General features: G+C 42.6%; 1 protein-coding gene across 1 annotated transcript; it reads left to right on the top strand.

Moving 5' to 3' along the window:
* The first annotated feature begins 998 nt into the window (after positions 1 to 998).
* On the top strand, positions 999 to 23,893 carry TADA2A (transcriptional adaptor 2A). The gene is made up of 15 exons (XM_009984168.2): positions 999 to 1,023; positions 1,870 to 1,976; positions 3,094 to 3,153; positions 3,785 to 3,876; positions 4,840 to 4,997; positions 6,393 to 6,481; positions 7,220 to 7,292; positions 13,572 to 13,635; positions 15,563 to 15,606; positions 16,140 to 16,250; positions 17,666 to 17,737; positions 18,363 to 18,495; positions 19,201 to 19,244; positions 21,805 to 21,878; positions 23,708 to 23,893. Exons 1-15 carry the CDS (start codon positions 999 to 1,001, stop codon positions 23,891 to 23,893), a joined length of 1,332 nt encoding a protein of 443 aa, XP_009982470.2.
* Positions 23,894 to 24,312: the final 419 nt, after the last annotated feature.

Raw genomic sequence — 24,312 nt, 5'->3', positions numbered from 1 at the left:
GGGCTGTGGCAGGAGTGGCATGCGGTGCTGTGCGTGGTGCGGGCACGGCGCCGGCGGCCAGTGGTGCACAGGGCCAGGCAGCCCTGCCGACGGGGATTGCAATGAACAGAGTGAAGTGAGGGCCCAGAGGTGGCTGTGTGGTGTCACTTACGCCACGGGGTAAAAAGTCCAGCCTGGAAGTCTCTCTTGGTTCCCTGAGGATCCAAGCAGAGGCGCAGGGATGTGTAGCCAGGGTGGAAGCAGCTGCCATCTGCGTGGAGGGGCTGCCCAGCTGCAGCGGTGTCACTGGGCGCAGGACCGTGACTCCTCACGTGGTGCATGGAGGAGAAAAGTCTAGAAAGAGAAACACGAATGTCAGAGAGAGGCCTGAGCTATTCCCAGCAAAAATACCCCACAAAAGTGAGACGTGTTAGCCATCCCACGATGGAAAGCAATTCCATTCCCTGGTAGTGGACAGCAGTAGAACCTGACTGGTGAACCAGGCCTGTTCATGGGAGCTGCCACACAGTCAGCACTGAAAATGTCGTTGACATGAGCGTGGTAGATTCTTGCACTGTTGTGTCCATGCCACTCCTGACCTGTTTGTTCTCTTCCCAGTGCTTCTTGGAAGTGCAAAACACTTCCTTGCACAACAGCTGTCCATAACGCTCTGCCCAGCACATACATTCCCACTGAAAGCCTCAGTTCGGGATCGGCTTTGTCCCCATCACTTCACATCCCTTCTTACGGTGTGTCCCGTCGCTCCACGTTTGGTTTCTCCTTGGATGCAGGACTCTCAGCCGTGTCATACGGTCTCTGTTACAAAGCCTGCTGACAGCTCTTTTGCTTTTCTGCTCAGGACATTTTGGGAGAATCTCGCGTGCGAGGGCTGTGTGAGAGACGTCTGCAGGGAGACAATACCCTTTTTGGACACACTGGTGGGGGCAAGGCTGACACCGGGGGCTTTTCGGCAAGACGGGCTTTACTCAGTGGAGCAACACCACCACCGAGGGGGAGGAATGGAGCGCCTGGCCTCCTTTGGGAGTAAGTACCATCAGATGGCATTTGGGAAGCGTTTGCCATTGTTTAAAGACATTGCAGCCATCTGGGGGAGGGAGACAGAAACCCAGGAGTATTTGGTCCACAGGGTCACTTCTTTGATCAAATTCTCAAGATCATGGTCCCTTCCAGCCCTAACCATTCTATGATTCTATGATTCTATGATTTCAGGTCCTTTTTTCTGTCTACTTTTTATAGTTGGGCTAGTTCAAATCCATTTTCTTGGAAAAAATGTGGCTTATAACTTTGACAGTCTATTTATTTTGACTACTTTGCAGTGAACGAAGTAAGAAAAGCTTGCAGAGCAGTGAGCCGTTCCTTGCTCAGCAATCTGAGCAGAGCCTGGGGTGTGGAGGGGTTATGGAACAATCTTGTTGAGGCCTTTGCAACCACAGCACTCTGCTTTACGGGTCAGACTGGAGGTAGATGGATGAGAGAGGCTGCAGCTGTCTGTGCAGTGTTCTCCACAAACAAGGTCTTGGGTCTGGTCTTCGATGCAGAAGATGAGCATGGGCGCTGGATCCATCAGCCAGCTGGCACAGCTTCCTGAGCTGTGCCAGGAGGCTGCTGCAGAGAAGATTTTCCTTCGAGTCTGTTGCACAAATTTAGGTTTATCCCTCACTGTATCAGGTGGAGTGAGGATGCAGTGCCAACATCTCTCTTGCAACTCTGGCTGAACGAGGCTCTTTGAACAGATACATGGAGAAGCTGCAGTAGAAAAGAGATTTTTTACAGTTGAGTTAACTTAAAATTACTGGGCACAGTGAATTTAGATGATTGCAAAACCAGTGCCTTGCTGGTGTTGCATGAGCTTTACTTTTGGCTTCACAGATGACCCTTTTGATAAGCCCCCGTGCCGAGGTTGCTCTTCGTACCTCACAGAGCCCTACGTTAAGTGTGCTGAGTGTGGGCCTCCTCCCTTCCTCCTGTGTTTGCAGGTGAGTGCAAGAATAAAAGCAAAGGCATTAATTTCTTTGAGAAAGTCATCAAAGGCCTGTCTGGTGCCAAGCTGTTCCATAAACACATTAATAACTGGTCTCTGTAAACTTGTATCAACACACTTATTTGCTCAGGGACAGGGAAATGACAAAGAAAACGTTGGAGGCTGAAGAGCTGAGGCATGAGCAGCTGAAGGAGATCTTTGTGAAGGCAGCCAGAGCTACCTAAAGACATGCAGTCAGCCCGACTGTGTAACGGAGCATGCTGCTGCACGTCCAGAGAAGTAGAGTTTCTGGCATTTTTTATGGCATGGAAAAGAAAAGCCATCAAGAAACACCCTTTCCTTGCCCCCATGGGTTGGTTTTTTTCTTCCCAAATGGAAAAGAAAATTTGAGGAAAGTTTGCAATACTGACAGTAATTGTTTGTGACCAGATGTACTTGTTTAAAAACTGTGTGTGTGATCTGATAACCACAGAAAGTGCTGCTAGTTTAAATTATTAAATAAACAAGTTTGCATTATTTATCATTGAAAAAATGGCAATAATCTCTAAAACTGAAAAAGGAGCTTAGCCTTGTGCTCAGATGTGTACAAAATACACAAAACCATATTTGTATATCAGGTATATTTTTGTTCATTTACCTGTACTTGAAAAAACAGAAATTTAGCTGTTGAAAGTAGCTGCAAACCATACTGGTGCTTCTTTTTTTTAAAAAAAAAAAAAAAAAAGATTAAAGGGAAACTGTGTTTTCAATACTTCAGAAATGCTCTGTGCTGTCTTCTTGGAACAATCCACTTTCAAACATACTTTCACCTGCCTGACTTTGCCATAAAAACCTAACAAAAAAGTGTGCAGATTCAGAAGAGTTGTGTCTTGGTGGAAAAGGCAAGTCAGATAAAAAGACAGATTTAACACAATTTTAACACAGGTATTTCTGCCATTTTATGGGTTTTTTTTTCTGAAATGAAACCAGAACAATTGAATATCTTTTTCAGCATATCAGGTGTCAGTTTTGGATAGCCAGTGGTCAGAGAATAAAAGGCAAAAAGGGACCAGTTAAAAAGTTTTCAGGGCAGGAGTAAGAGACTAACAGACTGCTAATCTTTTGTTCTACAGTGTTTCACACGAGGATTTGAATACAAGAAACACCAAAGTGATCACACCTATGAGATAATGGTAAATATTCCTTTTAGATAACACCTGCTCAATCTTGAGCTTTCATAACTTCACAGAAGTCAGACTCTTGCTTACTAATACTACATTGAAAAGTTAAGTGATGCAATTCTTAATGATTCAGAGGTTTAGAACTATTAAAAAAAGTCTTGCTTGAGAGCAAAGAAAAACGTCCACCTGGAACATAATGGAATAGTGGAGACATTTAAAGCTCTATTTTTTTATCGTGCCTAGGTAGCAAAACTCATCTTACCAGACTGCCAATTCTTTAACCACATGGATCAACTTCTGTTTCTCTATTCTTGTTTTTTCTTCCCCAAAATTAATGATTTTAAAAATCTGCAGTAATTTTTATTGTGTGTCTTAGCATAACATTATTGAATTACAGATGGTAGATAAAACATGCAACAGTATATTCAGATCTGTAGTGACAAACTGGTTTTTACTGTAGTTGATGACTCAGTGCCCTAAATAATCCAACAATTACTTGACCAGGCTCCGTGGGACACAGTAAAAGTTTAAAACTACCAATATTATATACTGTATTGCCCTGTACCTTAGAACTTCTGTGCTCTTCATGTGGTGGATCATACCAGAGGACCACAGCAGTTCCATTTGCTTTTTTCTTCTCTAGACTTCTGATTTCCCTGTCTTGGATCCTAACTGGACAGCTCAAGAGGAAATGGCACTCCTAGAAGCTGTGATGGACTGTGGATTTGGAAACTGGTGAGAATTTAGTGGTTCAGCCAGCTTCAATGAATGATGGGTGGTTTTTCATTTCACTGTTCAATGCAGCAGTGCACACTGATGTTCTCTTCTCTCTTCTTCTTTATGAAAAACAGAAAAAGACTTCACTGAAACAGAACTGCGAGTTTTATGTGTACATATCTGTCATAATTAAGACTGAAAACTGGTTGCAGTTACATTCTGCATGTATGCTGTCTGGTATACTTTGCCCTACATAGCAATACAAGTTACCTGAACTTTTTCCTCAAACACTTGGCTTTTTTCAGCCTTTACCAAATAAAGGAAAAACTGACTTTTCTTCCTGGAATCCCTTGCATCCAGTTTTTAGTTTAACAGAAATTAAAATTATTGCTGCTGGTGATTTTTTTTTTTAAAGTCCTCAGCTTACATAGCCAATTCATTAAGATAAAATACTTTATGCTTCTAGTCAACCACTTTTCCAAGAAAGTTTGGCAAAGATTTCTAGAATGTGTTTTGTACAACCATTTCAGTGTTTAAAAAAAAAACTGTTTAACATGGCTACATGAAAGGTGAAACCACCTAAAATTGCAGGAGAAACTTAAGAAGCAGAACGCAGTTCTGGACTTAGAATTTATCATTACCTGGAGTTAGTCAAATGTATAAAACGCTCTCAAATAACAATACTAAATTTTCAAACATGTAAAAGATTTGGTACATTCTGTCAGCCAGGGAGTTTCTCATGTAAAGACAGTGAATTGCTCATGATCTCACCAAAAAAGGGCTCCCTAGCACTGTACCAAACGTGTAAGTGTCAGCTCCCTGTTAGTGCACAAAATGTGAATTCAGACATGGTCACAGATAGTTCTCTGCACACAATGCAATCAATCTCTTGTCCCAAATTAGCTTTTCCCACTAGAGAAAGAAAAAAACCTCAAAATTTCTGTGTTCTTCACATTAAGCCTCCCCCTCTCTCCACTTCAGGCAGGATGTAGCCAACCAGATGTGTACAAAATCCAAGGAGGAGTGTGAGAAACATTATATGAAACACTTTATCAACAATCCCTTGTTTGCATCCACATTACTGAACCTGAAGCAGGCGGAGGAGGCGCAGCACAACGAAACAGCCATTCCTTTCCACCGTGAGTATCCCCTGCCCGCTGGCACACGCAGGGACCTTCCCCACGAGGTCTCTGCTCTTCCAAAACTGGAGTGAGCAGCCTTTGGAGAAAGGCAGGCAGCACACATGGAATTTGCTTTCATTCCCAAAAGGAGTGCTCGTTCTGATAACTTTAATAACGTTAGTGGTAGAGTTTTCTTCACGTTGTGTTACATCACTGGTGTATCGAACAGACAAGACTGTCAGTTCGGTGGGGAAAGGGAAGGAGCAGAGTGGTCTCATCCAGACATCAGGTTCTCAAAACCAGAAGTTCCTGCACAGCCAGTGGAAACGGTCACTCACAGAAATCACCACAGCAAAAGCCTGGAGGTGCATGTTCATTTAAAGGACACACCACCCCAAAGCTTGTTCACGTGTGGCGTGATATAGCAGCATGTCCTTCATGGTAGATACCAGTGTGAGTCCTCTCCCTGATGCTGGGGTGGTTACTTGTCTTGTCCAGACCCTGCGTAGCAATGTTAACTGAGAACAGGTTTCTACCTGTAAAACGTTTCGTAAAATCACTCCCTTTAAACTGTGCTGATTTCACACCTCTCTCTTGAAAACTGCGTTTTAAAAAGTGTATGTTAAATTTCAGCAATTTAACAGATTTTCAGTTTTCCTTAAATTTAACATCTTTAGAATTCCCCCAGTCTAGCAGCTGTACCCCAAAACGGCTGGGTGGAAAGATTGCTTGGTATCTGGAGGTTTGAATTTCACAATAAAGTGTTTTTAAAGCTAAGGCAGTAGGAACTGGACAATTTTGCTTCTGTCCCTGGCTGTCATTGATTTTTTTATGTGACCTGGGCCAAGACAAATCCCCTGTGCCTCGGCTTGCTTCATCTGTAGCACGGGACATACAACGCTGAGCTCCTTCACAAGTGTGTTGTGAGCCTTGGTGCATTGCTGTCTGTCACACACTGAGCTCCTCGGCTGGGAATCGCTGGGAAGATCCAGAGTTGGAGAGTGTTAATTGCAGCTCTCTGCAAACGGCACCCAGAAGATGCCAGATTTAACACCCCTGGTGCTATTAACTAAAGGAACCTGCACGCTGGGACCGAGTGAGCTGCGGAGGTTTGCTGGGGAGATGCTGAGCTCTGAAATGGAGAGTTTACATTTTATAACCTATTTATTACCTTAAATTTCTGTGTTGGACTTTTGAGAATACTGTGAAGATCTCAGATGACTGCGTTTTTCTCTAGATGAACTCGGTCTTTTTTTTCTGAATATAACACTGAATAAAAGCCCAGTCAGGATGTTTTTCTTCAATTAATTATTCCCACTTGTCCTGCAAAAGAAACACCTATTTACAGATCGTTTCGTGTTAAAAAAGGCCCCAAGCCCTACACAACAACTAAAAAAACTTTATTTTTTTCAGCTGCTGATGATCCCCCACGGCCTACTTTTGATTCCTTGCTCTCCAGGGATATGGCTGGGTACATGCCAGCGAGAGCTGACTTTGTCGAGGTGAGGCTCCCTCTTCTCCCGTTATTTTAAATTTGCTACTGAATCAGCACAACACACACTTGTTTGCCCCTGCCTGCGTAGGTCTTTACTCTTCATCTAAAACACGTTGGAAGAGAGGGCAGGAGAGTGGTTAAACCAGGGCTTTGATGACGGAGGCGGCGCTGCAGGGCTGCAGAGCTGCTGGCAGGCGATCCGTGAGCCCTGCGGCCGCGAGTGGCTCTTACGTAAGCGGCCTGGGTGGTGTGAATGAGATGCTCAGCAAAAGGGGTCAGCTCCAGCACGCTTCTGCTTCGCTGGCCTTAGAGAAGCACAGATGAGCCGGATCCAAAGACCACTTGAAAGACCTGCATTGTTTTCAGTGGTTTGAGCTGCGGGCCCAGGGCCCCAATCCCTCTTGCAAAACAAGCTCCTGTACATGAAGGAATGAATTCAGCCATATAGGGGCTTGTTGTGTTTGTATGTTTGAGCAGAATTTCCACCGCAGAGTGGGAGTCATGGAGATTACCTGATTAATTCTCATTATCCCATCACGGCGTCCCGTTGCAGTTACAGCCATGGGGGTGCATATTACACATTCCCTCGTTAAAGCTCCCCTCTGATGTGCATTGCTCAAGGATGGAACCTTGTACAACTGTGTATGACTAAATATCTCTGTTTTCAGTACTTCTGCATATACAGAAACGCAATACCGATTTTTTAGTGCTAATTAGTGACAATTTATTAATGACCTCTGAACAGGAGTTTGACAACTATGCTGAATGGGATTTGAGAGATATTGATTTTGTAGAAGATGATTCAGACATTTTGCACGGTAAGTCCCATGTTTTCCTGCGTTGTCTGTGAACAATGTTTCACAGTGCCTGAACAACATTTCATTGGGTCTGTTTTTCTCTACGCACTGTTTTAAAAGTGAACATACATTTTTAATCTCACTTCTGTGCACTGGGGTTTAAACACTGGGATGTCTATGGTCCGCACTTTCAAATCTCTTTTCAAAGCTCTTAATCAACTGAGGTACAAAGAGTACTTTTATATAGAATAATGCACTTTACTCACTACCGAAATGTAGCCAGTTGTCAAGTAGAACATGACTAAAATCAAATAGTCTCCACCAGTAGTAAGCATCACTTTAGGAAAGACGCAAATGATATTTTATCCAGTATAAACTAGAGGAAGTTTAGCCAGGTAGAAGCAAATTATCTGAGCTAGCAATTTGTAGCAGTACCTGAGTGTTTGAATAAACAGACTTATAGGCCTAATAAAAACCAGAAACATCAATGCCTTGATATTACTTCCCCTCCCTGGCTGAAAGATATATATAATGTTTGTGAGCATCACAGCAAGGCATAACTTGTGTTCTTTTTCAGAAAGAGGAACACTTTCTCACTTTCTTCTCTTTGCTAATACCCCCTTCCCCTATTATATCTAGTTTCTTAGAAGATCCATTACTTATTCTAACCTCTGATAGTTTAGGAAATCTGATATTGATTGATACAGGCAGCAAGGAGGTGTGTAGTTCAAGACTGTGTGCAACACATCGAAACCGTTCTACTCTTGAAGTTGTGTGGTTTTTCATGTGGTAAACATGCACACTGAGTGTGCAACAGCTTACCTGTTTAGAGGATGGCTGTTGTATGAGTCCTGTTACTGCTGCTGAGATTCTGTAAACATTGCTGCCCTAATACCAAATACCAAGAATTATTAAAATGAAGTTTTAATCCATAGAGGAGAAAAGGTCATACTTTTTCCCACGTTTATAAGTACATATGGTGTTTAAAAGTACTGTGTTTATGCTTCAGAATTCTCCCATCTATGTCAGGCAGTTCTAAGCTAAAGCTTTAGGATCCCTTGGAGACAGACAAATCCAGTTACGTTCAGACAGTCTTCCCAAACTTAAAAAAATCAGTTTGAAATTTAGCAGTGTACATAGAGTTTTAAGGAGTGCAAACTCCCTTGGCTCACAAAAAGGTTATGAGAATCATATGTCAGTCTCTCTTCCCTTTCAGCATTTTCTGAAAGGGGGACTGGCTTGTGGATATGTCACTGATTCATCATGCCATCTCTCTACTGTTTATTACTGGTAAAAGATACATTTTCTTGCTTCCATGTCCTATACCAAGTCCTGGTAAACTGAAAAAGCAAATTAATCTCCTAGTTCTATTCATTAATTGATAGTTTAATATTCTTTCAAGCTGCTTTACCAGCACTGTCTTCCATACCCCTCACACATCTTCCATACCCCTCACACATGTCTTCCACTGCACAGTTCAGCCATCTGAGGTATCTCCTACCAGCCTCCTGTTTAAGTTGTCAATCTGAATGCAAAAACCAGCTTTCCTTATCTCTCCAGAATATCATAAAGCTATGCAGGGCCAACCCCTTTGGTCTGTCTAGGTCAGTGTACTGTTAGTGCCCCATAGCAGGTGCACAGAAGAACGGAAGAAAAGGCAAGCGTAGGCAGATACTTTTCCTGTCATAGCTTCCACATTTCCTGCAGTGATATGTTTAGAGGCTTCTTGAGCCATAGGTTGAGTTCAGACCATTTTGACCAAAGGACTGTCCTCCATGAACGTAGTTAACTACTGTTAGAACTAAATATATTTGTACTTTTGCCCCCATAACATCCTGTAGCAGTGAGTTCCACAATTGAGTTAGGAGTTCTACAATTTAATTATGTGTTGTGTGAAAAAATACTTCCTTCTGTCTGTCAGATCTTTTGCCTGATAATTTCATTGGCTGTTCTCTAGCCCATTCTTCAGTTGTCTTCAGTATTTAGTATAGGATGTCAGGCGTTTGCCCTGTGAAAACTGTTTGGCAGAGGTTATGGAGCATGACCAACGACATTTTCAATCTCTTAGCTCAGGAACTCTGGCAGCTTCCTTCCCACAGCTGCCCTGGATCTGCCCACGTGAGAGAGAATGCCTCTAAAAAATGAAGTCCCAGGGTCTAGCCAGCTGTTTTTCTTTTACATGAGGCATCTTGGGGAGAGAAAAAACTTTGGAATTAGATCTTTCCCTTCTCTGAGTTAATACAGAAAAGGAAGGAGCCACATCCTCCCTGTCCTGCAGTTTCAAAGATCTCAGATGCCGACTTTGCTCGATTGCTTAAGAACATTTTGCAACCTAATTGTAGGATTTCTTACTGTAGAAAATGGCTCAACATTGGGATCTGAAGGAAGGGACAGGCATTTGGATGATCTAAGAAACCACCGTACTTTCTAGTTAACGGGCAGAGAAGGTTGTGAGGCAGCCCTGGAGGCCCAGGGTCTCATCATCTCTCCCAAGGGTGCCTGTCCCACTGCTTCCCAGCAGCGGCTCTGAGGAGCCTGTCTGCCCCAGCCCTGCCCACTGGCAAACTTCTCACACTGGATCTGACAGAACTGGCATTGAAAAGCAGCCCTATGGCTGTCTTCCACACCTGCTCAAGACACATTTTTGCTGGCCAAACTTGGGTTTTTAAAAGGTAGAGATGTAAAACAAGGTTTTAACATATTTTGTGACCCAGAGAAACCCAAATGGGGTCTTGCAGCATAGATTATCAGGTTTCTGAAAAAATCCTCTGTTTGTTTTCCTGCCATACATTAAACCTCATTGGGTTCAAGATTCATTTTTGAAAACTACTTTTATATTCCATTTCTGAAAGTTAACTCCCATTAGACCTTGAGAACACATCCACCAGAATAATTTCTATGGTCTCTCTGTCTTTTGTTTCACAAGTCACAGATCAGTGCCGCAATGTCTAGGTTGCATGTAACACAGGAACATTTGATGCTTTCATTGGAACAGAATTCCCCCTTTTTCCCTTTCCTCCACATTGCTCTACTTTTCTTAAAATTTTGTAAAAATTGTTTTATGAAAAGTTCTAGGTCTAAGCTGCTTGACTTCTGTTTCCTGATCTCATTGCATTTTCCCAGTTATCTTTTCCCGTGTCACTCCAAACAAGTTCTCAGTGTTCCCACAAGAAAGAAGAGTGCAATTTAATACAAGGTGGCAAGACTCCTGGGCAGCCTTTTATGAGGAGCACAGAAAGCTGTACCTGCTCACTCACCAGCTCCTCCCACCACACAAGGAGGTCTCAGGCATTGCTCAGGCACTTCTTGATATTAGTGAGATGGCAGAAATAGTGTGAAATCTACTGTGTTTCAGTTAACTTCTTGAACTGTTCATTTTTATTCAATACTTGGAATATAAGAAGTGCATGCAAATAGATATTGTAGTTAAACAAAAAACATAATGGACAGATCAAAAGAAACAACTAGTTGCAAATCTGTTTCAGCCCAGAGTGCTTGAATATTTAATGAATTACAAGTGTTCATCAGACGGAATTATAACTTTAGTGATTTATCTTTTTCCCGGCTTTTTCTCCTCTTTCCTTCTCATGTACAAGATTTTTACTTCTAACACTGGAAAGTAATTGCTGAAACCTCAGCTTTAGAAGTGAGTGGAAACAGGCTGCAACTCTGGCTGTACAGTAGTGAAATTCCATTTTATAAGACACAAGGCAGTCGATGTCCTTGTAAATATTACATGATGTTATTTCTTTTGTGGGAGTTCCTGACATGATCTGAAGGCAGATACTCTGCTTGCCCAGGGTCCTGCTTTCCTCTGGGGAGGGTGAATTTGGATTGTAGCCATGGGGTTTGTACCAGCCGAGGCGCACACGGGATGCACAGCCCGCTTACTTGGAGGAGTTCGCGTTCTTCCCATTATTTGGGCCCTGCGTGCCAAGCAGAGGTTAGCTAGCATGAAACAAAGGTCTCACTCATGAGTGTTCAGAACAGTTTTTGCAGAGCAAATGAGGCTGAAGAGCAATGAAAAGCAAAGAAACTGTTTTGGACACGCTCTTGAGAAACCAAAATATTTGGGGTTTCTTTGAATGAAGAAAGGAGCCTTGAATTTCTGCCTATCGCTGGGTCCTCCAAAGCTATTCTGACCACCTCAAAGAACCTTATCATTTCCCAAAACGGACACTTTGAACGCAGTGTCAGCTTGGATTATCTTAGGTTACCAGTACAAACAACTGCCTCCCTAGTGTAATCCATGGGGAAAAGCACAGGCAAATCATTCTCATTCGTACGGCATCTCTTTTCTCATTTCAATGCAGCATGTAACAGTATAGTAGTCTGAGTTATTCATGCATTCCCGATTTCGTAACAGCCTGCTCCGGTGTGAATATGTCTATTAAAAACAAAAGCCCCTCCAAAAGAGCATGTGGCAGCACATACTAATTTTTCTGTAAGCAGAAGCTCCATTTTTTTCCTTCATTTGTTCTCATGAATGTTCCTTCCCCTCCCCAGTTGATCATAATTTCTCTCAGAATATTGTGCACTCAGGTGAAAGCATCAAAACGCAGTGGTTATAGGTGCATAATTACTTGTGATATTTATAGAGGTTCTGCAATGCAATTTCTGCATGTACTCATTAAGTTCTGCCCACACAAACCCCAGAAAACAACATGTTAGCTTAGCTCGCAGAGGGTTGAAAAATATAAGAATATTTTCTGTAAATTGGCACTGATTCCAGCACTTAGTAATATATTTCATTCATGTTTAACTTGCTGCATTTCCCAATTTCTTCTCCCCACATTTAAGCAAGAAGAATTTGCTACCTGTGCTAGTTCTTAAATTAGGAAACTTAAATACCTCTTTATGAAAATACATGATGATTCTTGAACACTATTTTTGCAAGAAATTTGCAAAAAGAAGCGAGAATATCGTACCACCCCTGTTATCTTCGTACATAATCTTTTGCTCCTAGACTAGCATTGAATCAGTTTTGTATGAATTCAAGATTTTTTTGCTAATACAGGAGCAGCAAGTGTAAGTCAAAACTGTTGGCTCCTGGGCTAACACACACAGCCTTTGGGCTTTAGCTGTCCCTGTTTAGAAGAAATTTTATTACCCTGCACAGATGAATTGCCTGGAGGCCAGGGGCTTCCTGGTGTTTACATATAAATACATATTTTAAAATAGGCACATAACCACTCTTCTTTCTTAATTGCATTATTAATTATTTATTAGAGAGTGCAATCAATAAACTGCCAGTATCAGTTTTGCTCTTTTCTTTACAGAGGGAGGAGTGGGTTCTGGATTCTGTCACATTTGGGCCACCCCTGTTTATGCTGCCCAGTGGGCTGAAAGGGGGACGAGCTCTTGCTTAGTTCAGAGAGCTGCACATTGTCTCTACAGACAGTAAACCCCCTGTCAAGCCTTAAGCCTCTTCCTGCTGGGAGCATATGGAAATGATTAATGGAAAGGAAAAAAAGCCAACCAAGAAAATGGCCAACTCTACGTTTATTTAATGACCTGGAATTTTTGCATTATTTAACAAAATGAGGGATGGTAATAGGTGTCTCCTTATCTTTTCTTTCAAAAATTTACAAAAAAAAAAATATTAACCTAATGGTTACAAGAAAAAGAAGCTGAAGGATCTCCAAGTGGATCAGGCACACTGCAGACAGATTGGATTTTGAAAAGGATATGGTTTCTAATGAGCATGGCTTTTTCCTGTGCTTCCCCACATTGTCGTCAACTATTCTCTTTGTTCTTCTGGCAGACCGATAAGTTTAGGAGTTAACAAGCTAAAATCTCGTAGATGTTTTTAAGAACTGTAGCAAAGGCTACTTTGAATCTTCACAGTCCAGAACTGTGTCTTTCTATTTTTTGGAGTTCCTTGTTCTGTGCAGAGAAGCCTTTGTCCAAAGATGATACCTCACGTCCTTAAACCTGATAAATTTGCTGTTCAGGAGAAGGAGGACTTAACTGCACGTATGAAGGAACAAATGAGCACTAATAGTAAAACAGTCCAAGAAGGAGGAGGAAAAGAGTTCTCAGGATCTACCCAGGCTCATGTTTACAGAAGTAATATATTTGGAAGGAGTAAGCAAAGGAAAGCTTCTACAGGTAGCGCATATAGTCTGCAGAAGGTCATCCTCTAGTGAGGTGTATCCTGTACAGTTGCCACAGGGTTTTTGAAACAGCAAAGCACAGTGACCATTTCAGCCTACCATGAACATCAAGGCGTGAAAATTAGCCTAATACAGTGATTACTTCTGTATTCTCTAATCTTTTTTTTTTCCTATTACTTTTCAGCTCTGAAGATTGCAGTGGTAGATATCTATCATTCCAGGTTAAAGGAAAGACAGAGAAGAAAAAAGTGAGTTTTCAAGCAATAATGGTGTTCCTTTGCTTCATTACCACGTTTTGTTCCCCAGTGTTGTCCTAATACTAAACATAATTGATTTCCTCTAGCATCCTTCCAGATGATTCCCATGCACAGAGACCTTCTGCTCCAAGATTTGCATGACAGGCTTCATCTTGGATGCATGGTTCTCCTTCTGTGCACAGGTTAGGATCAGGCACATGGCTTTAGGAATGCTACCAGCCCAGAAAACACAGATTAACAGAGCCCGATACTTATTTGTACCCATGGCTGACGAAGGACCTCTACACACCATAACTGTCATAACACAAGTTATTAATTGTGAAAAACCTGTTTTCCAGTCCTCTTTAGTGCATGAAAATTACGTATGCGGTGCTCTCCATATTACCATCCCAAATCCAGTTATACATAAATAAGCTTCCAGCACACCTTATGAGATTGTGTAGCTGTTTTCCAGAATGCAAAGTTGAAATAATATCTGGGAAGCCAGTCACTGATCTAGAGCTAGGAGCCAGAAAAAGAGGCAAATCTTTTTGTTCCCTATGTAGTGCTGATGGACTGCACATATTCATTTGCTATTTTAGGGGGGAAAAAAAAAAGCTGTCAGTCTGTGACTAATTGCTAGACCCCCACTTTCTCCATCGAAATGCTTGCATCATTATTTTTAATTCTTAGTGGTCCATAAGTTAGTTTTCCACAAAGTGTAATGAAGATAACTATATTGCTGACGTGAGTTTGAATAATTGATTCAGTTCTTTCGACGACTTTTTAGAATGATTCAATCTATTAATTAAATTCAATTTTATGATAACTTTCAAATACTTTGTTCAATATTTAAAATTACATCTTGCTGTATCCCTGCTGGAAGAATTAGTAATTTGGAGTAAGACTCCTTCATTCCTTCTCCTCATAATACACCATAGTTCTGCTGAATGACAGGTAAGAGTTGGTACCTAGTGACTTGGTTCTTTGTCATTCATAAATAAAAAATATTTATGTGGTATAATTTCCATTATGGTAAATCATGTCATACTAAAAGAAAGTGTCATAACTCAAGTCAGTGTCAGTTTTTGTAAGGTTTCCACAGCAGGATGGGAAAAAATCTGGAAAATGACACAAAAATGCTGGTGTCACTCTTGGAAAGTCTTCTCTGCATGGGACAGGGATATTCTTCTATACACACTAAAGAAAATGTAATGGATTTTACAGAGCAAATTCCAACCTGACCTTGACAAGCCCAACTTTGATAATCTCTTATCATTTCCAAAAGTCAGGTGTTTATCGAATCACCACACAGCAATGACCACATGACATTTGCCGAAACCTGTGACAAATGTATTTGTCATGTGCTTGTAAATACCCTACATGTCTTTTTCAGTGCTCATTTCCCTGATTCTGTCAGGAGCATTTCAAACTTAGGAGTTACCTCATTTTTAAAATCTAAGCTGTCATAGAAAAATTCCTTCATCTTGCTCCCAGTGTTGAAGTTTACAGTCCACATCTCGCCTTTGCTCAAGTAAAAGGACATTTGTCTCTCTCTGAAGCTGGAAATCACGCTTCAGGAGACAGTCACTGTACCTCCAGTTTTGGAAGAACAAGTTATAAGACACTGTAGATGCGAAATCTGTGCCTAAAGAAGCAATTGCAAACCTTTAAAGCAATTGTAGCTCCCTTTGTGCTTCGTGCAGTCGGAGTTGGACTAATGCACACTGCTATCCCAAATTGACCCAGATTAAAGCTGTGCTGCATCACTACATCATGTTTCTGAGCCAGCCAGCTCAAGGGTTGTGGAAATCTCGTATGTGTTTAGTTTCAGACCCCTCTGATGGTCTAAATCAAAGTTTCTTCTGAAGCCTTTGTACTTATGAGGTAATACACGAGTTAATGCCTTTCATTAATACCATTTTTCTCTCAATTACAGAATTATAAGAGATCATGGCCTGATCAACCTCAGAAAATTTCAGAGTGAGTATCGGGTGTAACTGCTTAACTTTAAAGTGGCGTCTACACGGGAAGAAAAACTTCACGTGTTCCCTGTTTCCAGTGCTCCAGTGTGGTTTGTTCATACTGGACCACACTCGGATGGCCTGAATTCCAGCGCATTTCCGGCCCCGACTGTTTCCAACCAGCTGGCTCTAACTACTCCCAGCTCACTGTTTTAGTTAAAGCCTCAGAATTGCTCTTCAGAAGCATTTTGGGCTACTTCTGAACGAGCAGGGACAGGAGTGAAGGTGAAATCTAGGCCTTGTAAATGCATCTCACTATTGTAAGAAATAGTCAGACAATATTTACATACCATCCCTTATGCTTTTCAGATTGTAAGGGTGGTATAATTTTGTTGCTTTTTCCTCATCAGTCTGTAGTTGTGACACCAAAACGGCCAAGAAATGTACCAAACCTGGATCTTTGGAGGGGCTGCTAGTCACTTCAGGTTCCACTGAATTTATTTCCTTCTAGCAGTAGGAGTGATAAAGCATGTCACTTTTTTCCCCCTCTAGTTTTGGAAAGGCGATATCCAAAGGAGGTCCAAGACCTTTATGAAACAATGCGGCGATTTGCACGGATTCTCGGACCGGTAGAGCACGATAAGTTCATTGAGAGCCATGCATGTAAGTATTTTGAGGATTTTAGCATGTGTGTTCTTCAATAGGCATAATGAGGGGTTGCATCATCTACAATCTTTCCTAAATACATACACCACTCCTGGAGGGCAGAAGGTTGTTTTTCTCCTCCTCCCCCATCTAACTACCTCAGAAAAACCAATGCATTTGTGGTTTGATACATTAAATGAGCAGCAAGGGTTTTTTTCCACTAAACTGTGTCTGAATTCTTTGTTTGATTTCTCAGTTGACTGAACGTCCTAGTCCTGTGTTAGAAGTAGTACTTTCTTATCAAAAGACCACTGTTCATTTACTGAGACTCCATGTCACTGAAAGAACAAAATCTCTAAAATTTATGTCTATATTGAGAGATCAGGAGCTGGTAGAAAATTGTGAATTCTTTGAAAGATACATGTTAAACTATTGCATGTGTACATAATTACATAGTACAGCTGTCATTATGTCCCTTACCTTAAAGGGAGAGGCATTGTTCCATCACCGAATCATCTTGACTCTTTATGCATAATCATAGTATGCGTTCAGTCAAATTCCAGTACGAGTCATTACATCCTGCTTAATTCTGTGACTTAAACTGGGAGAATTGTTGCTCATTAGAAGGAACAAAGCCTTTAAACAGTTGCGACTGTGCTTTTGGGACACCCTGTGTGAAATACCAGAAGCATGATCCTGCAAACTCATGAGTCCCACAAGTGAGTACTAGTCCTGGAACCTAGTTTTGTTGTTGTAGTGACAGTGAAGTCCTCGAGTTAACTTGATAGTCAGGTACACGCGTTACACAGATCTCCTGAGTGGTAAGAGTAAACAGATTTGAGACAAGCAAACTTGCTCGCTGTAAAACTAAGCAATGCCTGGAAGCCAACTGATAAAAGCTACAGGCAGTAAATATCTCTGAGCAAAAGAAACATGGGTATTTAATCTCGCTGATTGCAGAAAGAGAGTTGTCTGCAAGGAAAAATTTTGCAAGGTCCAGTTATGAAAACCATAGTTCAAAGCCAGTATTAGATGCTATGAGGAGCCTGGATGGAGTAATTTTTCAAACCTATTGAAACGCCTTCCAGAAATCCTATGTTTGCCTTGTCCAGGGTATGGCAAAGGAACTGTCAAAGGATGGAGATAAAATAACTTTTCTTAGCACACAAATGCTAGAAACCAGCTTAAATCTTTCTTAGCACACAAATGCTAGAAACCAGCTTAAATCTGTGATCAAAGAGTGTGAGTTTGAGATCTGATACAGACTCATGCGGCGAGGTTAACCCTGCCTGAGGTTCTGTATACTTCATAGCCCAACTGCGTAGACAAATAAGAAACAGCAATGTTCTTAGTACACCACAGTTTGCTGCCACCCCCCCGACCCACCTTTGTTTCTCTGGATTTCCCTTCTGTTTACTCTTGTGGTACGACAGTGGAATTTGAGCTGCGAAGGGAAATAAAGCGACTACAGGAATACAGAGCAGCAGGGATCACCAATTTCTGCAGTAAGTACCTGATGCATTATTCAGCCCATTCCCATTCATCAAGGTGTGCAAGGATGATTTTACAACATTGAAGACGTGTTGAATGAAAAGACACGTGTTTTTGAAATGCATTTGCCTAGCTCTTTAACTGAACAAGGCTTTAGCAATAATGCTTCAGTCCAGCTGTGCTTTTTTACAGCTAGTTTGAGCCGTCAGCTCGGAGAACGCACCATCTAGCAGAGCTCTGCTTTAGTCACCACGTTGCAAAAGATTCAGAAAAAAAATACATGTATGTCATGGTACAGTGGTCTCCAGTGCCTGATCTCTGGTCCTTTTCACTGGCTATCGACAAGTGTGATATCTGGACAGAGGCCTAAGACCTCTGCATAAATGAAATGGCCTGTTCTAGCCTGGAATTGGATCATGGAAGCCTTTTTTGTTGGTTTTTGGCTGGAAAGTAATGGGGGGAGGGATGCAGAGCGGAATCTAATACCTTCTGGTGCCAAGTAGTTGTCATGAGGGAGAATAGCAGAGGCTGGTCCAGAGCTAGAAAAGAGTTCCTCACTGATTCCTTGAAGCAGAAGAACAACACTCTGAAAATTTGGACCGAGGCAGCTGGTGAGAACGTGGTATCTGTTTGCCATAGGTGCCAGGACATACGATCACCTGAAGAAGACGAGAGACGAGGAGCGCCTGAAGCGCACGATGCTGTCGGAAGTGCTGCAGTACATCCAGGACAGCAGCGCCTGCCAGCAGTGGCTCAGTCGGCAGGCTGACATGTAGGGTTCCAGCAAGGCTGTGCATGTTACATACCTGTAGCCAGGTGCATCAAACATGTTCTGTGTGACAACAGCGGATCCATTCCCAATTCGTTACAGCAGAAACAGCCTGCACCGTTCAGAAGGGCAGGAAACTGGGTAGCAGCAGTAGTGCTTGCTGAAGTGCAGGCAAGGAATGACTAGTAAGGGCTCAAAATCCCAGTTTTCTGTATTTTAGCAGGAACTCAACTGCTGTTAATAAAGTCATGGAGGGAAATGAGGTCTTTATGAATATTAATGAGGGCGCAGATGACACTTGAAATGTTTCAGCTGATGTTAGATGTAGCAGCATTATTAACGTGTAGTCACCCTGCACAAGCACTTTGATTTAAGGAGCAAGCTGCGATGCAAAGGAAGTGCATCCTGTGTGCTACGTGGTCTGAGAAGATGATTTGGAATTTCCCCAGTCAATCTTCACTGAAATTTTTTTGTGTTCCCTGCCCTCCTCATTTAAAAAGAAAAAAAACAAACAGGTTTCAGACAATCTCTGAATGCTAAATATTTAGAAATCCTGTTGACTTCACGTCAGCCTGGCTTATACAAGGTGAATTGTATAATTATTAGAAGTTGGGGGAAAAAGTAGTTGCATGGCCAATATATGCAGTTATTCTTAAAAAAAAGAAAAAAACAACATGAAGGCAATTTGAAAATTTCCTTTCTTTTCAGTGATTCCGGCCTGAGTCCCACGGTACCAGTTCCTTCAAATTCAGGTAACTGTTAGATGATGGTCTGTGATAAAAAGCCAGCCAGACATCAGTAATACTGTTCTGACAGCCCTTTGGAGAGTCAGCTCTCTTGCTTCAGTGCAAAAACGTCGGTCCTCAAGCTTCGCAATTAAGAACTGCTCAAGTCAACATTACTTCCATCTGCAACTCATTCCACGTGCAAATCCTGTAGGGTTTTTTGCTGAATTTCTAGATTTTTCTGGCTACAGATGGAAAAACCATGCTAAAGCTACATCAACAAGGCAGGAAAGAATTTTCATGAGAGCAAAATTTTATCTTAAAGATGAGGCTAATCCAGTTTTTTAATGAGGCTGTAGAGCACATACTATAACAATATGAACCTGACAGAAAGCAGGTTTGAGAGGGCAGAACACCTGAGAAGCAGGCAGTGGTTGCAGCACCGTGCACTCCAGCGTGACAGAATGAGATGACACAGGTTGCCTGTGCAACTTCACTTTTCCTTTTCTACAAATATGCTTTTATATTCTTTAATTCTGTAATCACAAGTTATGGGGTTTTTCCACCAAGAGGACCTCTACTTCTTTCAGTGCTCAGCAAGGACAGGTTCAGGGGTCAGTCAAGACCCTCATGAACAAGACTTCTATAAAATCCCGTGTCATTCGTTGAGGTCACAGGATGGTGTGCAGTGAGTAAGATTAGGATGAAGTTTTACTACAAGGCTGTTCAACATTGCCAGGGAAAACTGGATTCTAGCTTTGTCTCTACATCCAGTTTTGATGTGGATGCTAATGAACCACTTGAACTAAACTTCTCAGGGGTGGATGGACACTGCCTCTGCATGTTCTCCCTCATTTCTGCCAGCAGCCCTGGAAATTTGGGCCAGAATACCAAGCAGTTAGTCATTGCCGTATGCACTATGTTTTAAACATGTTTGGGAATAGCTAAGATCTGGTATTTTGGAGAGGAAATAGCATTGTGTATCTCAGGCTGGGCATTCGGAGTCCATGAAATGGGCATAGTGTCCTCTCAGCTGAAGGGCTAGTATGAAGAATTAAATTAATTTTTTGTCAAGTATTCTGGGGCCAGTGAAGGAGAAGAGCCCAAGAGAACAGGAGTCCTTTTGCCTACGGAACTAGCACGCAATATTTACAACCAGTATCACGTGTTGAACAAAACCCAAACAAAATACCATATAGTTGGTAATTAAGCAAACATCCTGCCTGCTGAATAAGGCAAGGATACTGCGGAAAAACTGCCACGTGCCTGTGTAATTAAAGGCTGCATCATACTGAATGTACACTAGGGCAAATTAACATTGCTTAGCTTTACTCCCAGCTTTTGAGATCTTGACTTTGCAGCCCTAATATGTTTTCTTTAATGTAGTTTGTGTGTGTGTGTTATTTCCTAGGCTTATAAAAGAGGAAAACCACATTCTGTCATGTCTCATCACAGCGCGCTCATTCCAGGCTGTAGAAAGAGGGAGCAGTGCTGGGAAGTAGCTTCTACACCTACCAGAGACTCGCTACTCCAGCTTCTTCCTAGTCTGTCACTTCTCCCTGCTCAGGCTGCCCTCACCCAGCTAGGATCCCATCTGTCTCCTGCAGATGCACAGAATGAAAAGAGAGAGTCTCCCCAGTCCCAGAGGTAGGACCCAGACAGAGCAGGGTCTGGAGGAGCCGCCAGCACAGTCCTTGGGGAAACGAAGCTGCAGATTTCCCAAGATCTCATCACTTTGCTAAATTTGGGAAGTCTGTCCTGGGATAGAGAGGCTTATCTCTAACAGTGCTAAATATGCAAGCTTCAGCACAGAGGCGATAGGCTTTCTAAAAACGTGAATGAATAAACCTAGCTTTGTTCTGAGCTCTGGAAGTTGCAAAAGAAAACCATTAGGAAAACAAAAGCACCTGCAAGCAGCCAGCCAGCCCTCGGGAAAGTTTTTAAGCCGCACCAGTTCAAGTTCAGCAAAGTTATAAACAATAGTGAAAGTGAGAACTACCTTGTGATAGATGTTTCTTTCAGTGCTGCTTATCATAACAGACAAAAATAAATCCACAAACTGCATGTGCTTTACAATGTTTGCATCCTATTTAAAGGCACTTGAAGCAACCTCTGCTGCACGAAGTCGTCAGTAATGCCAAGTAAACTGGCTGCTCATCACAGCAATGAATAATCTGAGCATCCTTGCAAGGCACTGATCTCCCACCCGCTGGGAGTTATTCCTGCACACCGTGCGCACCCAGGCACACCCCCCGTGCAGCACCGACCTCCCCAGCCCCGGCTGGAAGAGTGGGTTTAGTCAGGAGGTACAGCCCAGCCTAACCACCATCAGTGCCAGTTTGGCAGAAAGCTGTTGTCTGAAAAGCCAGGGTTAACAGAGCTTGACTGCCTCAGCTGCAAAACGATACCTTTTAACCAAATCAGTGCCATTTTTATGTTCAGTCCTACATAACCCCATCTGTGAGCACTTGGCTCACACTGGGTTAACATCATGGGGATTTAAGTGCCTCTGTGATAACACACCTAAAAACCAGTCACTGCCAAACTGCTCCGAGTCCCTCAGTGTTTTCCTTTCTTGTCTCCGCAGGCAGACGGAGCGCCCCGCCGCTGAACCTCACGGGTCTCCCAGGGACAGAGAAACTTAACGAGAAGGAGAAGGAGGTGAGGAAACGAAAAGATAATCTGTGCAAAACTTCATCTTCACAGTGCAGGGGTGCTCGCATCGTCTGTCTCGGGTGCTGTGAACGTCACCTCAGTTACATACCCTGACTGCCCTTTCCTGCTCATCAGAATAATTCAGGTTTTCCAGTTGGCTGCTTAATTTCAGTCACTGCACTGTACGTACAACATAGCTGCAGCAAATTAGCTTATTTAGCAAAGACAGGTGGAGAGCACCGAGGTGTTATTACATGCCATTATAATACCCAGAACATGACAGCCTCTCGTCCTCCGTTGCGAGACCGGGGTGAGCAGAAGGGTTATTTTTTCTTAACGAACGTTGGGTTTAAAATTGGCAGAGGATTTCATCAAGGGTTTCACTGGACAGATCACTGAACCTGAATAATGCAGCTCTTTGTATATTACAGGTATCTCACCGCCAAACCTCAGCCAGTTACGGTTGGTTTTTCACTATAGCACTAACGTGAACCGCGGAGGTGATAGCAGTGTGTTCTTCTTTTCATGTTTTTCTGCTTTTCAGTGCACATGTCAAGTTTTTTGTTGCTTATGTGGCAGAGAATGGAATCTGGCTTTCTTTAAGCCATGGGTTAGTAGCTTGGCCTGGTGTTGCAGTCCCCTATAGAGTGCTCTCGCACGGTCACCTGAAACAATCAGAGGCACATGGAAGATCAACAGAGCAGACAGAAACGGGACTGCAGCCCATGTGGCAACCCCCAAGGGATCTGCCATGGATTTATGGCTCAGTTTCTTCTGCAGCCCAGTGTAGGCCTGTCCTCTGCTGAAAGGCAACACTGGAAAACTTTTGAAATAAAAGATTTATTTTTTTTTTAATAGAAGTCACAACCTGTCCTTAGATTGTCCACAAGGCAGATGTCAGCGGATGTGAAACGCAGATGTATTTCAGACTTTTCCCTCTGTCTGGAAGCTGTTTCCCCTTTACTGGAGATGGCAGCATTGAAAATCAGATCACAGATTCACTGTGGAACATGGCATTTCTTGCTGCATTCAGCATATAAATAATTGTGACTAGGACATTAGTGTACATGGGGAATCTGATTTCCTCGTCAGCTGAGACATGAAGTCTGAGTTCCTCTGAATTCTGCAATTTCCTATCAATGAGGAACAAACATGAAGCATTTCCTTATTAAAAGGAGGAGACAGCCAGTGTCTCCATTGGGAGCAATACGTGCACCATCTAGAAGGCGGCTGGTGTTTGGAAGCTAAACAGGAGCGTTGCAACCTAACAGCAGAGCACAGGGGCTTTTGAAAGCAATTCCTTTCACCAAACTTCCAAACACGTAATGCCCTCCTCCCTGCAGTTTCCATCCGAGACTTCCAGAGGGGGCAGGCGTTGTGGGCATAGCTGCTTCTGGAGAAAGGTATTAAAGACTTAGTCTGCAGGGGATTAATAGACAGATGCCCTCCGTGGCTCTCGTCCAGCATGCTGAATTGCTGGTTGCAAGTCTCTCTGGCATGTGTACTTCCCTGGGTTTGCAAAGAACAACGCCCACACAGGACACACTCATAGTTACGCTCCTGTGAGCCGAGAGCTTTGCTTTCATCCTCCTAGTTTATTTTTTAGCCAGGAATGTTTCTGAATGCAGCAGCCAGCAAGCTCCTCCCCTCCCTACCTGTGGATCGAAACAGCTCATAATGCAATTACTGTATGCCTCCGCCATACAAAAAAAAACACAACCACATTTAAAATGTTTTCAGAAAAACATTCACAATGTGACTCCCCCAACAGGGATCACAGTGTGAAAGAGCCTGAGAAGTTTTAGTGTTTATTAACTTCACCTTTTGTCTTCCAGCTCTGTCAGATGGTGAGGTTGGTCCCTGGAGCCTATTTAGAATACAAAGCTGCTTTAGTGAACGAGTGTAACAAACAAGGAGGCCTGAGACTCGCGCAGGCGAGAGCGCTCATCAAGATCGACGTGAACAAAACCAGGAAAATCTATGACTTCCTCATCAGAGAGGGGTACATCACGAAAGCCTGAGGACAGACCTCGGCGCTTCGGCTGGAGCAGACAGATGTGGAGAAGCTTTGAAGTCACTTTGACAGCGCTGAAAGATTTTAACAGTGTTGAATGAAGGACGTTTCCTTTTGTTTAAAATCTTTTGGGGCTTTTTTTTTTTGTAAAAACAAGTAGGGAGCTTTGTTAAATTGTGTGAATACTGACATTTCTTTGTCTGGTTTCCTTTCGACTCCCCTGTTTAACACTGCTGTTGTCAGAATTACGCTGCCACGTAGCACTAGAAAGAATCACATGCCATATAAGCTAATCTTAAATGTGAATGGGCATTCATTTCTAACACCTCTTGGAACTAAAGAGAATCAGGGTACTTTTATTCTGACAGTGGCACAGAATAAGGCCAGAAGAGCAGCAGTAATGAGAGTCACAGTTGGTGTGAGTAC

The sequence above is a fragment of the Tauraco erythrolophus genome, chromosome 21, assembly GCF_009769465.1.
Source record: "Tauraco erythrolophus isolate bTauEry1 chromosome 21, bTauEry1.pri, whole genome shotgun sequence".
Lineage (NCBI taxonomy): Eukaryota > Metazoa > Chordata > Aves > Musophagiformes > Musophagidae > Tauraco > Tauraco erythrolophus.
The sequence above is the reverse complement of the archived record's forward strand: the minus strand, read 5'-3'. Positions and strand labels throughout refer to the sequence as shown.

Coding starts and splice junctions, on each gene's coding strand:
- TADA2A (XM_009984168.2), top strand. CDS start 999: ATGGAGCGCCTGGCCTCCTTTGGGA. Junction 18,496..19,200: donor CTCAGTCGGCAGGCTGACAT/GTAGGGTTCCAG, acceptor CTTTCTTTTCAG/TGATTCCGGCCTGAGTCCCA. Junction 19,245..21,804: donor ACCAGTTCCTTCAAATTCAG/GTAACTGTTAGA, acceptor TTGTCTCCGCAG/GCAGACGGAGCGCCCCGCCG.